Consider the following 16887-nt stretch of genomic DNA (forward strand, 5'->3'; position numbering starts at 1 on the left):
GCATGCTTGTCAGGTATTGTGAATCACTCACAACTTCCTTGTCATATCTGTCACTTGGAATATATGACATACAGCCACGATCCTGAGGCAATGCACACAGCATTCTACAGTACTGAACATTCCTTGAATAAAAACTATTTGTGCACTGAATGATGAGGATAATTTCTAAACTTAGCTTTGTCACATGTATGACGAGTTTAGAACACAAAGGAAACACTGCAGCCACCTTTAACATCATATTTATTGTTATTTAGTTACTCAATAAAACATATACAGATATATACAATATGCAGGAAAACAGACGACTGCACTTTACATATTATTAAAAAAAGAAAAAAAACAAAAATCGGTTTGTAAATTGCCGTCACAGTCCTCCATCTATTGTTTGAGAAATTCAAATTCAACAGAAGCTTTATTTAAAGATTACAAGATTGCCTAACACACAGCAAGTTTTCTCTTATTATACATGTGCAATACCAATAATCTTTTTTTTTCAGTTCCCTTATTAAACAAACCCTTCACCTCCATTTTTTTAGTTCCCATTGGCTGAACTGTATACAAGCGGTTGAGCTCACAAGATGTACAGCAGAGAAGAGAGAAAGGAGAGAAGAGATGAGAATGAGGAAAAGACATTCTCAGCAATGCAAACAGAAGCAAACTTCAATAGTTCTTATGACGGAGAGCAGCAAAAAAATCATAGTTAAAAATTGCCTTCACAATGGATGGAAAAGTTGCTGAGTTACATTCATGCATAATCATTTCTCTTCCTGTCTTTTTCTAGTTCTGCTTCTTAATGTCCAGGCCTTCTCTCTAATGAACCAGCAGGCTTTTTCTAAATGTGGGGCAGAAAACCTTGTTGGTATTGGGAACTTTGAGCTTACAAGGGCAGAATTTAGGTAGCAAATGGTAAAACTGCCTCCACCAGAAGGATAGTGTACAGACAGACGTGTAGCCATAAGTAAGGTGAGAGCAGGCAGACTGAAATGACCAAGAGAGTAAAAATCATGAAGTCAAAGTCTCATCACAATATTAAACACTGGTATACAATCAAAGCCAATGACAACTAGTATCTTCTTCTGCTTTTGTGTTCTCATCCCTTAACATTTCTTTTTTTCCCCAACGAAGAAAAGAAAAAAATTGATTTGAGGTTTTTCCAGATGTGGCCTTCATTGACTCGGGCCCACGCTGTATTGTCCAGCAGTATTTGAGAGTTTTCTTACATGTTACTGCATGTATCAGAAAATCATTGTATTTGCGTGTGTTTTGTGTGTGTATGTGTGTGTAAAACTGTGTTCATGTGTGCACACATGTGTTTATGAGTATAAATGTCTCTCTCTGAACAGGCAAGAGCCGCATACATTTGTCTCATGAAAAAATGATCATCTGTATCCTCATCCTTTTTTTTTTTTTTTTTTTTTGTCTGTGAGGCTGTCCTTCTGTTTTTCTGAATCTCTGTCCTTCTTCCTCCCGGCCTGCATCTTGTTCAAGTTAGCGCCGCCACAAATGTCCCAAATCGATTTGAGATATCCGAGTGGAGCGAGCGCCAAGAGGAGACAGGCCCCCCTCGGCCCTTACTGTCCCCCAACTCGTCAGTGCAGTGGACGGACAGGCACTGTAGGTGGTTTCCACCACTGCTCCCACCTCCTCCTCCTCCACCTCCTCCAGCCCCTGGGGCTGCAGCTCCAGCCTTGCTCTGGGAGAGTTCTGATTCTGCAGACAAGCACAGAGAGGAAAAGGTTAATCAAGACTGTGCAAAAATGAAAAACAACTTCAAGCAGCTGGCATTCTCTGATACAGATGAATCATTTAAAATACACACGTTTAATTAAACCAGTGTCATTTTCACATCCCACTCGAAATCTGCACTGTGAAATTAATTCAACACTATTCCACCCCCCTATCGATAAGACCCAAATAGGAGCCTGTAAGCAAAGCTTCCTCTCCTCAAAGTCCACCTCCTCACTGCCTGATATAAATATGTGAAAATACACACACATAGAACGTATATGCATTATTTTTGTCCCAGACAGGCATGTAAATCTGGAACACTCTTGCATGACCTCCCATCAGAGGGTCAAAGGGCACAGAGGAGACTGCCCTTTAACCCCACTTGGACAAATTTACTGGTATAATGACCATAACACAGTATCGACTCTGTGTCAATAAGGTGTGAAGCCTACTATTAAATGGCTGCAGAAAGTCTCCAGAAAATCTATACCTGGACTGATTATGTGTCAAATAAGAAAAAATAACATGTATATGTAAGCAGACAGAGTTAATGCTGATGCATATGATAGGCTTTACATACAGAGAAAAATCAGTTGCCATGTAAGAAATTTTGCCAAGGAGAAGACTGACAAAGACAGGAGGCGTTAGTTGAAATTATACCAATAACTGTGGCATCACACATCTTTACACCTTTCTGTCTAGATATAGTCTGCACTGTACCAGAAGGTGAAAAATGCAGAAGTAAAAAAAAAAGTGTTAAAAAAAAGACACACAAAGTTAAAGAAAAGGAGAGAGTCACTGTAACAAGAAATGAGGTAGTGGTGGGGCTATATGTTACAACACTCGTGCTACATCCTGTGCTTTGGGTTTTGCCTCCAAGCAAGCCCTGAGCACAGAGGAAAAATGCGTGAAGATGTTAGAGATCCTTTGTTTATATCAGTCCGATTTAACTTCCATCTCCTCAGCACACAATACATATCACTGCATAGCTCTTTGTGGTTGGTTAAAACAAATCAGGACAGCCGCATAAGGACAAAAAGCTTTGAGGAACAGGGACTAGTTGGTGTCTGAGTGCAGAGACAGGTGGAGAACAGCTCTGACAAGCTGAGTTACATGTGTCGGTGGGGAGAGTGTGGGGGTAGGCGGGCTGTGATAGACAACAGTATGGGCACAGAAGCTCTACATCACAACACTTCCAGTCAGGCTGCTGCTCACCTAAGGGGAGAAAGAAGCATCACGCAAACCATCATGCATGTATCATCCACAACCTTATTTCAGTTAATCCATCTCTCCAGTGTTTTTTATCTTGCATGGCTCACTTCTGTCTTTTGCAGCAGTGTTACAGTTTTACCAAAATACTGTCAAAAGTAAAGAAGGGCAATCCAGGCTAGTCTAGATCTAGCAGCTTCAGGAGAGTCAGGCAGGCACCGAGGCAGGTTTGCCCCCAAGTCCGTCTGGACTGTGACCACTGGAATGGAAAAGGTGGGATTTGGTGAAAGGTCAGGCAGTCAAGACTCCCGTTGTTCTCAGTTTCATTTGTCTCTGTGATTGCTGCCCTCTAAAATTCTGTCCATCTCCCTCCCTAGAACAACGGACCTGATGTAAGCGGGGGCTGTCTGTGTGGTGGGTGAAAGAGAAAGAAATGAGGATTTAGAGCAGTGTTGGTGGTGGCTGTGACAAAATCTCACATTTGCCAGAGGGTACAGTCATACACCTCAGCATGGCTGATCCCCACCCCCTGCCAGTTTCACCCCCTCTCCACCCCACCCCCTTTCACACTCCCTCTTCCCAGCGCTGTGCCCTCAAGCACCCGCCAGCAGCTCATGCTAGCTGGGCACAGCAGGGTCCGCACCGGCCTGAATAGGCAGCCAAGCGTTCCCCTGGCTCACTGCTGACACACAGCAAACTGACAACACACACAGCCAAAAACACAGAACACACCAACTACTGCCGCCGCCGCCATACTCACACCAGCCCTCAACTGCTGCTCCACATGCACACACACAAGCTTGCATACATATGGATGTGCATGCAGAAACACACACACACACACAAAACCTTAGCTAGACACATTACTCAGCTTCAAAGCAAGGACAGCGGTGGAAAAAAACAATAACAAAAAAGACAAATATCAAAAATGATCCCTATCTTTTCTTGCACACGTGCAGATACTGAATTTTATTGCTTTAATAATACCAAGATTTATGTTCAGGTATGAATTCATATAAAGATGTCTTTGTTTTTACACAATTAAAGATGCAAGAAATATCATCAGAAAAACAGATATGTAAATAAACTCTATATATTGTTTACAATTAAGATTAACAACCTCTAAATGCTCTGATAGCCATTTGTGACAATATGCTTTGTCCAGTAAGAAGCATATCTGAAGCCCACCTCTTGCAAAATAAGCCCAAAACCTGACCACAAAAAGATTAAAACATCCCTCTGTATTATATGGTAACCAGAGGGGATTATAAGTGTGTGATTTTTATGGGAAAAATCAGAACACTACACTTAAATCGTCAGCATTATCCATGCCAGCAGATTTGTTCAAAGGTGGAAACAGCAGTGTGAAATTTTAAATCACACAAGTCTACATCCCAAATCACCATGACATTTTACAAGCAGGGTTTTTTCGCTCAATAAGGTCTATCTGGTTATGGTTGTTCATTGACTGACGTCGAATTCATATCCACGTAATATCTCAATAATAGCCTATTCATCTGAGGGAAACAAGTGCTTAGCTTCTACCAGTAAGAGAGAAAATGCCTAATAAAAAAGAAATGGTAACAGTGCAGGCAGCTGTGCTGAGCCATAGATACACCTTAATAACCTTAACCACATTACAGCCACAAAAGATTACCAAAGATGTGTGTTAAATAAATACAGAATTTCAACTGAGGCATTTAAATCACCATATCTCTCAACCCAAGTGCCATATCTTTTTATTTGGTGCCTGGTGATGATGCTCACCCACACACACACACACACACGCATACACACAGCAGCAGCAGCAGGGTTGTGAAGCTGTTTCACAGACACAGCCAGAAACGATTTACAGAGATGAGTGGAGCTTGAATGCCATGAAGGCAGGGAGCACAGCGCACAGCTCCGGTTGTCTGGATGACACCAATGTGTCTGGGAGCTGACGGTCTGACACGGGTTTACATGTCATACCGCACACACTTGAACACACCCGAAGCAACACAGGAAGGTAAACAAAGGCTGCTTGGAGACTGTGTTTTCTACAAGTTCAATAATAAGTGTTACGCTGTGCAATTAATTTTTAAATTAATCTTAAAAGCAGCAGCACAGCTAAAGAGGATTTGAGTAACCTTTGAGGCTGACACAGATACTGGAAGAGTTTGTGAAATAAGCGTTGCAAAAAAAAAAAAAAAAAAAAAAAAGAAGCTGAACTGAACAAGAAAAGAAGAAAATAACGTGTGTGTCAGAAGGTTTGAGTTTACAAAGCTCCTTTTTTGGTGCAAGGCCATCGTCACACTTATTTCCCAGGCCCCCAGTGCCTCATGCAGCCAGCCTGTGCCCTTTCTATCCCCAGCCTTATACTTCCATGACGACACTTCACCTTTAACCTCAGGCTCCCGAGGGCATGACCCCATCCTCTCTGAACACAAACCAGACCAATCAGATTGCGCCGCTCACTGACAAAAACACCCAGAGGCCTTCACTCCTATGACAGTGTGTGACATCAGGTCAGATTCCTTTCACATAACAACTACTGCCCCGGTCCTGTGTGTGGACTCTGGCTTTGTCAGCACAAAACGCCCGTTACAATCCATAAAGAAAAGTTCTGATTTAAAAAAAAAAAGATGAGAAAAGCTTTGCATTTAACCAGTTCAAGGATAAAACTACGGAAAATCTTCAAAATGACAGGACATTTAGGTCAGTGTCAAAAAATCCTATAAAAGTGGTTAAAACAAAAACGGGTGCTCAGGAGAGTATTGTTAAAGATGATGGAGGCTAACTGAAGTATTGTCCCAGGTATCCATGACCTGGGATGGGTGGGGGGATGTGAGGCTTCATTCAACCCCACCCCCTCAACTCCACCCAACTGCCGTAGTGTGACCTTTCCCTCAGAGTAGAGAGGATATCTGGAGGGAGCGAGGGGGCACATTTCTCAGGCAAGGGCACAGGGGTTATTTTGGTTTGAATTTCCTCTCTGTTCTCTGAAACATGAAGAGAAAAAAAGAAGAAGAAGAAGAAGAAAAAAAGAAAAACTTGTCTAGGCAGGCACTGCCCCCAGCATTTGTTACCTTCTCTCCAACAACACACACATTCCCATCCCCTCAAACTCATACCCCCCCCCCCCCCCCCCCCCCCACCCCCACACCCACACACACACACACACACACACACACACACCTCCCCCTCTGGCCACAAGAAGTGCTTAGGAAACCAGACACAAATCTGAACATGGGAAGTGATTTACTGCCTCCTACATAACTCACAACTATGTCCAGGACCTGTCCAGCATGTCATCCAAGTCAGTGACATATTGATCTACTTCACTGTCTCTATTTTGTTTCAACACAGCACTGCACGCTTTATATCCTGTGTTGCGCCTTTTTGGAAAAGATCAACCACAAATAAAAAAGCAGGAATTTTGAGATGAGGTTCTGCATGACGGCTGTTATTCTGGGAAGAAGCAATCATTTGGGTCATTTTGTACACTCAAGAAATTAAACCATTTGAATCTGTAAAATTTAGTAAACAACATTTAAAATTTATATTGCTTGTGCATTTTCCTTAAATTATCAAGGTGGATATTCAAAATATTAATAGGTAAATGTGTGTTTAAAACTCCATCGTGCAGATAAGAATGAACAATAGCAATGGAGCATGAAACTGATAAAAAATAAAATGTTTTGAATCAATTTTTTTTTCCCCCATAAATGCAAATGGTAGCTATTACCCATTCACTCACCTCATGAGTGAAGCTACAGATGTTGTCTGAAAAAAAAAACAACTTCTTTCTACAGTATCTCTCTTACCTTCTCTTGTACTCCATCAGTCTCTACTTCTGTCTCCCAGGAGAAACAGCCCCAGTGTCATAACTCATTTGTCAATTCCTCAATACAAATTAAACGGCGTCTGACGACTACCTGTATGACAAATAACATAACCGCTGCTGGCAGCATGACAACATCCACACCTCTTAAAACACACACACACACACACATTTTAAAAGCTGTACTTGTATCACAGCAACACATAAACCCAGGGCACCTTTCAGGAGCTCAGTGTCAAACTGAAGCACTTTTTGGTCTTGTTGAGACCACTGTGGCACTCACTCTACACAAAAGTGGACTATTGGATCATGCTGTGTACATCTACAATTAAATGTTTGGATCTCTTCACTTTCCTAGAAAAATGAAGTTCTTTCTATTCCTTCCTGCATCCAAGGAGAATATTTCCTACATGCTGAGACAAGTTTCATTTTATTCATACACCCTTCCCCAGAGAAAAACAAAACACCGGATGAGCTTCTATTTTAAAGAGTCGAAAATCGAGCAAAGCAAAAAGGCTTGACACCTTTATTCACCTCCTCCTCTTCATCAGTCACAAGCACGCTTTTTTAACAGGCTTCTTTTGACTGTCACTAATGCTCAGTGTCTTGCAAAAGCCCAGGAACATAAAAACAAACACAAGTACACACACACACACACAAACACCGACTTAAATTCCAAACACATTAAATGCAAGTCAGAAGTTTATTTAAATCTGCACTATTTACAAGCTCAGTAAATACTCTTAAATATTTTCAACACGTTAGAATCAAGTGTGTGTTCCACCCAGCGAGACACCTGAGATTGGAGGCTGAAGCTGTTGGCATGACATCGAGTCTAAATAAATCAAACTTTACGTGTACAGCTGACAAATCCATGCTATCGGGTTGCAGTGCCAACAATCCTGCCCTTTGTCACACACTGTGCCCACTGACACACTTACTGACTGAGATGTCAGATAAGATAAGTTTTTCTCTCATTACAAAGAAATTTTATTAAAAGTTTGTCAAAATTTTGTATGAGGCTTTTTTTTTTTGTTGTTGTTTTTTTTTGGTCTGATGAATCTGTCAATAAAGTCAACTTCTTGTAGTTGCAGGTGCATGAATTGTGACTTTGGACAAAGAATAAAAGCAATGTTAATTGCTATGATTATCATAATGATTATGATTATTGCAGAACAGGGCTGTGTGAAAGCTTGTGGATGTGTGTTGTTGAAGAAGTCAATATGAAACACCTTGTAATGACAAGTAAAGAACACAGACTGCCCAAAGCTGTTTTTACCACATTCAAGCACATGCCAATCACTTTCTTTCTTCAGAGAAAAAGGGAAACAGAAATTACTGGTGTGATTTGTGGGGATGTTGTTGTACTGAAATGTCAAAGGCAGGTAGTCTCACAGGACTGTTCTCCGTGGTGGAATATCAATACAGCTCGCTCTGTGCTTTCGCTGCTTTCTAGTAGATGTGATAACATGCAAGATCCTTCTTTTCAAAGCTGTCAAAGTCACAGAGAGCGACAAAGATTTGATCATTAATAGAGCTATTTAAGGACTGATTAGCGAGTGACGAGTGAAACCGCTCCACAAAGTCGACTGTGAAGTGTTTTAACTGTGCTGATGAAAAATTTTTTAAAAAGTCACACAAGTGTGTGTTGCAAAAACAGTGAAAATAAAAATAACTGAATCACTTCCTATGCCTGCTGGTTGCCTGTTATCTAGACTGTGCATGAGTTTCCAAAAGAACGGTCAGCTTCTGGCTACAAAATACAGTATAGATGAGAAGGGAAGTGGAAGTGTGTAAAAAATGCTTTAAAAAAAGGATAAATAATATTCACTGACACTGAACAAGGGAGAGCTGATGTGCACCTTCAGTCATAACCTGTATGAGATGCCGTAGCACACCACACTCTGCAGGCCACGGGCTCTTAGCAACTAGTTGGAAAAAAATTGAGACACACAATGTCACAGAGACAAGGGGCCAAATATGAGGTCCAAAGGGGGATATTACTGCCACACGCATCACTTTAAACGGGCGCACAGGGACTATAGAGAGGGTGAGCTGGGATGCACTGAGTGAACAGACATCAGCACTGAGAGCACAGTTCCTGTAAGCACTATTGAATTTTTATCAAATACTTGTCGACACATTCAGAGGAAGTTACTGAGTATCTGCACAGCGTCCTAATGCTATCGCAGTGCTAATGCTACAGGGATCTTCAAGTCACTCTTACTCAATCACTAAGACAAGCACACCTCAAAGCAAAATTGTCTGATGTTTCCCTGCTTCACACTCATTATTATTACAGGGCAACTATGATGATACATTCACCTTATAGAAAACAACCTGACCCTTGACCTTTACTTTTTCACTCTTACCACATCGTTGCATACAACTACATAATTCACCAGATGCAGTTCTCATTTAGTTTCTAGCTTCTTCTACACCACAGAGTAAGAAGCACTTCACTGAAGAACAAATAATAACACAGATGATCCCATAGCATGCTTTAAAGTTACGCGACAACTAAACAAATTTTTTAATTTACATTATAGTAATTTCACGTCTTTCATTTACATTTGTCTAAAATAAGGCAGTGTGTGTGAAGTTGTGCATTTATCGTTATTGTACATATTATCCAGGAAAAAGACTGGCGGCATGAGAATTATCTTTGTAGCTTTGCAGCGTGAGGCAAATAAATGGTGACGGCAAGTTTTTCAAACGCATGAAACTATATTTACTTGACAGAAAAATATAGCTTATCTTTGATTTGAGAAAAAAAAATTATTGCCAAATATAGAGAATGTTTTGACTAGAAAAAGCTATATTAACAGCTGACAGCTGATATAATCTTGAGCTGATGATTAAAATGTTATTTTCATCTTACTACAAGTGGCAAGAATAATTTCCTCTATCACAGGGATTTTATAAATTAATTTCTTCCTTATTAGAATGATCTCCTTCTTTGATCAAGTAATATTTCATTAAGGTTAATGGTGTAAAGAACTGCCCTGATTTATTTGAAATTAGTGTCCCTGGTGTTTTCTCGCCTGTGGCGCATTTTTGTTTACAAGATTGAGGACTTTAAACTAGACTGATTAAGTCCAAGTGGACATTTTTAGCTGTAAGAAAAGCCTGTGGGATGTGAGTTCTTCTGGAACTACAATGTGGGCTATGACTTATCTTAAATTATTATGTTATTTTGCTCGCCTCTGTGTAACCTAAGCATCAGATTCAATCTCAAAATCCCCCTCCCCTCCCAAAAACACCTCCACCCTTTTTTCATCTTTGCTGTCTGAAGCACTCAAATGAGAAACTGTCAGGAGCCGTGATTTGTGCTAACTAGCTATCGATCGCTCCAGAGCTGCATGCCTTGTGTCCATGCAGGGAGGGCTGGAAGAGAAGAGAAGAGAAGAGAAGAGAAGAGAAGAGAAGAGAAGAGAAGAGAAGAGAAGAGAAGAGAAGAGAAGAGAAGAGAAGAGAGTGTTCTGCATTTAAACAGTTTCTGATTTTTGATTTTTTTTTTTTTTTTATTTCTGATTTTATCATGTTAATTTTGCAATCAGCCCAGGAGTAAACAAAATAACCAATGTGAGACAGTGAACGTGGCTGACTGCTTATAATAGTTTTGGTTTTCTACTCCAAAGTAATGATCATCACGGGTATTGATTTGGAAATGCCCAAGTTTTGATCACTCGAGATCAAATGAATATTTACACTGGTTCCTTATAAGTGAAGCGAACAGTGGGTCTAGATGGTAAGTTTAAGAGCTTTCTCCATGCCATGGCAAAAGTGTTACAACCCGACACCCTGCGTTGAATCTCATATAAACAATGTGCGTGAACGACGGAGCCCGCGCGATGCTCGCCCCCGCCCCTCTCTGCACCCGCACTGATCAGAACAAAGACGCGCTGGAGTCGCGGAAAGAGGTTCTGCGCAAATACATTTAAATATACATGTGATTATACATCTTGAAAGCCACAGGCCTCTAGCACAATACTAGTGTGAAATAACCCACACACAGGATGACTATTTAAGTTTTTTTTGTTGTTGTTGTTGTTGGTTTTTTTGTTTGTTTGTTTGTTTGTTTGTTTTGTTTTTTTTTGTTTTTTTTTGTCCTGCCTGTGTATCCGTGATATGTTGCAACGAATATAGGTACAGACGTAAACGTTAAAAAATAGATAATAAAAAAATAAAAGGAAAATGAAAATGAAAAAAATTCTGTGAAGAGTTACAACAAGAAAATGTTGCCAAAAATTGTTTTCTATATAAAACGTATTAAAATAAATAAAAACAGTGTAATAACGATACAATATAAATATACATTTATTATTATTATTATTATTATTATTATTATTATTATTAAGAAGAAGAAGATGATGAAGAAATCAATTCATCTGTATTTTGATTTGCGGCCGCCATGAGAACATTACAATTAAAAGATAAATAGCTGCCAAAGTCGCCTTGCAAATTACATCAACATCTATAAAAACGGTTTCTTTGACTTTAACTCAAATCCCTTTCCTTTTTCTTAAAAAAATAATTAACTTGTTCTGATATTTTGATCCAGGTGATTTAGATCATTATTTCAAAACTATTTAAACGTGGCGTTGATCAAAAAAACACACACACATATCGATCGGTTACATTTATAATTCTATTCTTTTTTACTTTTTTACTTATCAGTTATTTCCGACATTTAAAAAAGTAATACAAATGAATTTCTGTAAGCATTTTAGGTAATCCTTGACCTCCTGTCCAGCCAATCCAAACTCAATCCACTTTCTCTTGCTCGGTATTATCCCATGGTAATGACAAAAACAAACACGTAACAAGGCGAAGGAAACCCCGCTGCGCAAATGCATATCCTCAGAAAGCTATTAATCTTCTCAATGTAGTTGTTCACCCTGAAAACCGAGATAAAGAACCACAGGAAATGTTTACTTTTCTTCAGCTGTTCTTTTGAAGTGCCCTAGGCTACAATGAAAAAGCCTTTAATACTTTGTAAAGAAAACGCAGCGTTTACTTTGGTTATTAAGCTAGAATTTCTAAGATTTTTTATATTCATCTAAATCCTTTTACATTAAACATCTAAAAAGCTACATCAGTCGTTTTATATTTCATAAAATATGAATGGTGCAGCTGTTTTTTTTCCACATCAATTTGAGCAAAACCTGTTAAATTCAGAGTGAAATAGAGAAAGATGGTTTCTGCCTGCACAAAAGTCTTCTTTTACCATCTTACCTATTATGTGTGTTAAAATAATAGCATTTTATGAATTGTACAAGCAAACCCAATCACTGACGTAAGCTGAGTTGGATGTGAAAAAGAAAGAGAGTAACAGAAAAAAGGGAAAGTCATTTACCTTCTTTACTGTTGTTTTGGCTTTTATTCTTTTCCCAGGGTCCCATGGCTTTGTCATCCTCTGACCCGTCCATCATGGCCTTGTCACTGGGCACGTACCAGGTGGCATGCTGCTCTGCCATGAGGGTGTCAAGGTCAATAGTGCCCATTGAGCCCTTCCCTGCATCCGGGCTGCAGCTTGCCAGCTCATTGTCTCCGTTCTGCGCGGGACAGTCACCACTCTTTTTGCCATTCTTCATGGCCATGGGCTGGTCTTCAGAGATACTGAACTGTTGACGCTGCAGCTGAATCTGAGCCTGCAGAATTTCCAGAGGATGGATTTCTTCCTGGCCAGAGGTGCTGGACGGGGTGCGTACCTGCTCCACCCCAGGAGTGCCCGGGTGGCTGACCCCACTGGCCCCTGTGCCCACACCAGCGTTCAGTCCATAGCTGTCTGGTGTCGAGGTAGTATGATTGTTAATGCCCACACCAAGGGGCTTTTGTCCATTTATCAATCCATGATCACTCCTTGGCATTTTAGGCGAGCCGATGATCATTGGGCTGCGATTAGGCTTAGTGGCAGAGGCCCCCCCTGCATCTGAGCTGGATGACACCTCATCCTCGTTGCCATAGTGGGTGCTGACATCGTCAGGAAAGTCCACTCTTGGTGAGCTGCTGTCAGACTTGGCAGCAACACTTTGAATGCCACTGTCTAAAGAAGACATAAGGTCAGCCTGGTCCCCCAACATAAGGTCTGCTCCTTTCCCCCAAGAGGGTGACTGGAGGTGTTTTTCATGGGGCGTGCCCCCACCCCTCTCCCCAACGCCAGCCGAGGGGGTGTGCTGGCTTGGACTTACAACAGGGTTTCCATTATCAGAGGAAAAAAAAATTCCAGGGCTCACATGTCCACTGTCTCTTTTTCTCCTCCCTCTCCCTCTCCCACTCCCTGTTGTTGCCTTCCCCTCACTGCACGGGGTAGCGTCCATGTTGTAGTTTGGGGAGAGGGCACTGGCTTCCCCCTGCACCGTCTGGTTTTGACTTGCAGGCTTAGAGTTGCTATTCCCAGTGCCAGGCATCTGGCTGTTCTGGGAAGTGCTGCTCTGAAAATATTCAGGACCAGCACTGCCAGTCCCATTAGATGTGCTGCTATTAATGTCCTGCTCTGTCTGACTTAGTTTCCTTTTGCCCTCATTTTGGTTCTTCTTGTTGAATGTTACATTAAGATTTGGGGCCCCTAGGCTAGCGATCATGTTCTGGCAGGCTGTGGACAGGGCTGCTAGGCAGCTCTGTCCGAAAACACTGTCTTTAGTGCTGGTTTTGGTGAAGTTCCCGAGGGACAGAGCTCCAAGCTTACTAACAGACGACCGCTGGCCTGGGGGGAACTCAGACTGAGGAGGGTAGCTCCCTGGTGAGGTATTCACCCCCTGAGGAGCACTGTGGGCTGGGCCCTGGCGATTAGCCCCCCCATAGGGAAATGGTGGCTGAGCCCCCATCGGAGGAGCAGGAAAGTCAGCTGGCCGCCTTTCTGCTGGTGCATTTGGATGTCCTGCTCCTGCTCCTGGAGACTGCATTTGTGAGACGTTGCCCATGTTGCCACTAAACTGTGAGTGCATGCCAGGGGAATGAAGGGCCTGCACATGTCCATCTCCTGCTATTCTCATGGGCTCCTGCATTCCTATTCCTGGCCTAAACATCATTCCAGCCCCATTCTGCTGTAGCCCCATGTCATGAGGCCCTGACTCATTACCTGCTCCACCCATACGCCGTGACATCATTTCTCCTGGTGGGTGGGACCCCTGAAACCAGGAGTTCTCCTGAGTTACATGAGGATTTTGTCCATCAATGTTGGGCATTCTGCCACTATTCTCCCTGTCAAAATTAGGCTGAGGCATGCTCCCGACTGGTGCCCCATGAGCCATTGGACCAGGAGGTACATCGCCGTGGTGACCCAACTGCTGTAGACTTGGCTGCCTCATCCTCTGCTGCTGGTTGCGAGAGGCCATCTGTTTTATCATCATGGCTGCATTCTGACGCTGCTGCAGAGACTGTGGCTCAGGTCCTGAGTGCTGCAGGGGGCCTGGTCCGAAACCTTCATTCACAGGTGGGGTGAACTCTCCTGGGAGGCCAGGGTAGGCAGTAGGGGAGAGGTGATTTTCCATACTGCCACACCAGCCTTCACCACCATGTGAATTAGGAAAATCAAATCTGGGCCTTTTTGCCATGTTCATATATGGAGAGTCAAAGTGTTGCAGCCTCTGATTTGGGGGCTGTTGGGAAGGAGGAGGACCTGGCTGTTGCATATTAAACATAGGGTCCCCATAGGGGTGCAAACCCCTATTTTCCAGTCTGTGAATGGGATATTCAAACTGGTTGTGTTGGCCAGGCATCATGACCCCTCCATCCAGAATGTTGGGGTTAGTGGAGCTGGGCTCAGGCTGAGGGGGCCGGGGGAGGCCAGGGGGGCACGAGTTCTGTCTGGCTATCATGCTAGCCTGTTGTTGCTGTTGCATGAGGGGGTGCCTTGCGTTGACCCCTGGCTCCATTCCCACGGGTACCTTCCGGCCATTTCCAAAACGCTCAAAAAACACTCCATGCTGAGGCTGCTGGGGCTGTGGTGGAGGTGGCTGGTGTCCCTTAGAAATACCCTGCATACCTGGTGTCCGTGGCATGCCAGGGTTCCCTGGAAAATTTCCACCCGGAACTGGCCTTCCCGGCCCAAAATGCGGTAACTGAGATTCTGAATCTGATGGGGAAAATACAGGAACATCAAAATGTCCAGATGGCGGCTCATTTGGGAAGTTATAGTCTAATCCTTCCACAGCTCCTTGGGTGGGCATCCGTCGAGGCTCCAAACCATGAGACTCGGATGAGTTGGATGAAGAAGAAGGAAGACCATGGAAGGATGCTGCTCTGTTCGGTGACTGGTCCAGGGGGAGACAAGGGGCAGGGACAGCATGGTTGCCACTGGGAGGCCCGTGATGTTGAAAGTCAGGTATGTTACCAGGCCGCTGCTGCTGCTGTGAAAAGCCGTCCCCTGCCTGTCCCTCAGCAAGAGGATCAAATCCCTCTCCAAAGCCCTGCTGTGGTCCCATGCCATTGTTGTTGTAGCCCATTAGCCTGCCACCATGCAGGCATGATGACCCTGGTTCTGGGCCTCCAAAATTCCCACTGAAGTGAGGGTGATGTTGGTGGGGGTGAGGTTGATGGCCGTGTGGATGTCCTTGATGAGGTTGCTGGTTGTTAAAAAATCCATGCATGGGTCCTTGCTGCTGTTGTTGCTGTTGAAGTCCGCCGCCTGCATGCATGTCTGGGTGTCCCCGTGGGTGAAAGCCTCCGTACGGTTCCCCATTCATGTTCATGTTGAGACCGAGCCCGAGCGGCTCGCTCATAGGGCCCATGCCGGGCTCCACGGCTCCGGGAGGGCCTCCAGCATGAAAGCCTGGGCTTTTATAGTGAGAGCCCATGTTCAGTCTCTGTTGGTTTAGGTTTCTCTCTGACTGGCCAGTGTTTCTGCTATTAATTTGAGAACCAAACTGCTCCAGCCCAAACATACTCCCCTGCAATCAATCCCACATGACGGCCAGTTTGCCAGACATCGGCACACTGTGTATTTTTCCGTCTGTCCCCAAGAGCAAAAGGGGGGTGGAGGGGAAATATACACAACAAACTATTCAGATGTTTGTATCACACTAGTTATGAATATGTTTAGTATACTTTAAACAATAAAACTCACCAATTGAGTTTTCATTTCTATGAATCAATAAGGAGTTGTTTTTTTAACTTCTCCAAGGACGCGTAGCGCAGAGGGGACAGACGGTGTCCAAATACGCACGTAAACTGCTTGTCTGTTCCCGCATGAATGCATGCAAGTGACCACTTCACCCTTTTTATTTTACCTTTCATTAAACAAAAATTTAAAAATTCTATAAAACTTACAACACTAATGACTTAAGACATGGCAAAGCTTTTTTCTTTGCGCATTTCTTCACAGCGAATGTGAATCAAAACCATTTCCCCTACAAACCAAAAAGCGTAAAGGATTAGATGAATCAATCAGAGAAGTATAGCCGTTTCTCTCGTCTAATTCATAATTCCAGCTCAATATCAAGTGTCCAAAAATAATTTTTTGTATAAGGTCCCATACTGGAAATAAGTAAAGTAGGGGCGGGGAAGTCAGTTTTTAGCCGTGTGGGCAAAATAGCCTCTGTGGGTTTGAGAGAAAAAAAATTCTGTTTTTGAATAAATACACTGTCCACCAGTGTCCTTTAAAGTATTGAAAACGGTTGAGTACAGTTGAAGCCAAAAAGTCCAGCGTGATGGAAAGTCCACAAGCACGGCTCTCCAACCCAGGCACCGGAGAACCGGAGCGTCAGTTTATGAGAACCAAATCCGGAGCAGCTCTGCACTACCCGCACTCCACAACCACCGAGCGGCTTGACAGCATCTTTCAACCGCTGCCGGCCATGCACTTCGAAGAGAAGCACCGTGCCTTAATTAAAGTCCTCCTCTCTGTGCGTCCCGTTCCTAACGCGTGCGTCCCTCCGTATACCGAGTCCTGTCTGGTGTGGTCTGAGCGCGCTTGGGAGCGATTCACAGATACACTCACACTCCGCTCTACCGCTTGGCGCTGTGTGAGATCAACGCGTCCAGAAGAGACAGCAACAAGTTTTGCATTTCTGCAGCCACTTCCATCCAAGGGGCCTCAGCCAATCACAGAGACCAAAGGAGGCTTCAGGGGCGGGACAAATGCTGTTAAGGTGGTCCACAGAGTCAACGAGATTATAAACTTT

The 16887-nt window shown here is 43.1% G+C and overlaps 1 protein-coding gene across 1 annotated transcript; it reads right to left on the reverse strand.

Moving 5' to 3' along the window:
- Positions 1 to 223: 223 nt before the first annotated feature.
- On the reverse strand, positions 224 to 16753 carry mn1b (meningioma 1b). The gene is made up of 2 exons (XM_041998748.1): positions 12120 to 16753; positions 224 to 1710 (listed from the first exon to the last, which is right to left on the reverse strand). The coding sequence occupies exons 1-2, from the start codon at positions 15646 to 15648 to the stop codon at positions 1484 to 1486; spliced, it is 3756 nt and encodes a 1251-aa protein (XP_041854682.1). The 5' UTR covers positions 15649 to 16753; the 3' UTR covers positions 224 to 1483.
- Between the last annotated feature and the right edge of the window lie 134 nt (positions 16754 to 16887).

This window comes from Melanotaenia boesemani, chromosome 11 (genome assembly GCF_017639745.1).
Source record: "Melanotaenia boesemani isolate fMelBoe1 chromosome 11, fMelBoe1.pri, whole genome shotgun sequence".
Classification (NCBI taxonomy): Eukaryota; Metazoa; Chordata; class Actinopteri; order Atheriniformes; family Melanotaeniidae; genus Melanotaenia; species Melanotaenia boesemani.

Coding starts and splice junctions, on each gene's coding strand:
- mn1b (XM_041998748.1), bottom strand. CDS start 15,648: ATGTTTGGGCTGGAGCAGTTTGGTTCTCAAATTAATAGCAGAAACACT. Junction 1,711..12,119: donor CCAAAACAACAGTAAAGAAG/GTAAATGACTTT, acceptor GCTTGTCTGCAG/AATCAGAACTCTCCCAGAGC.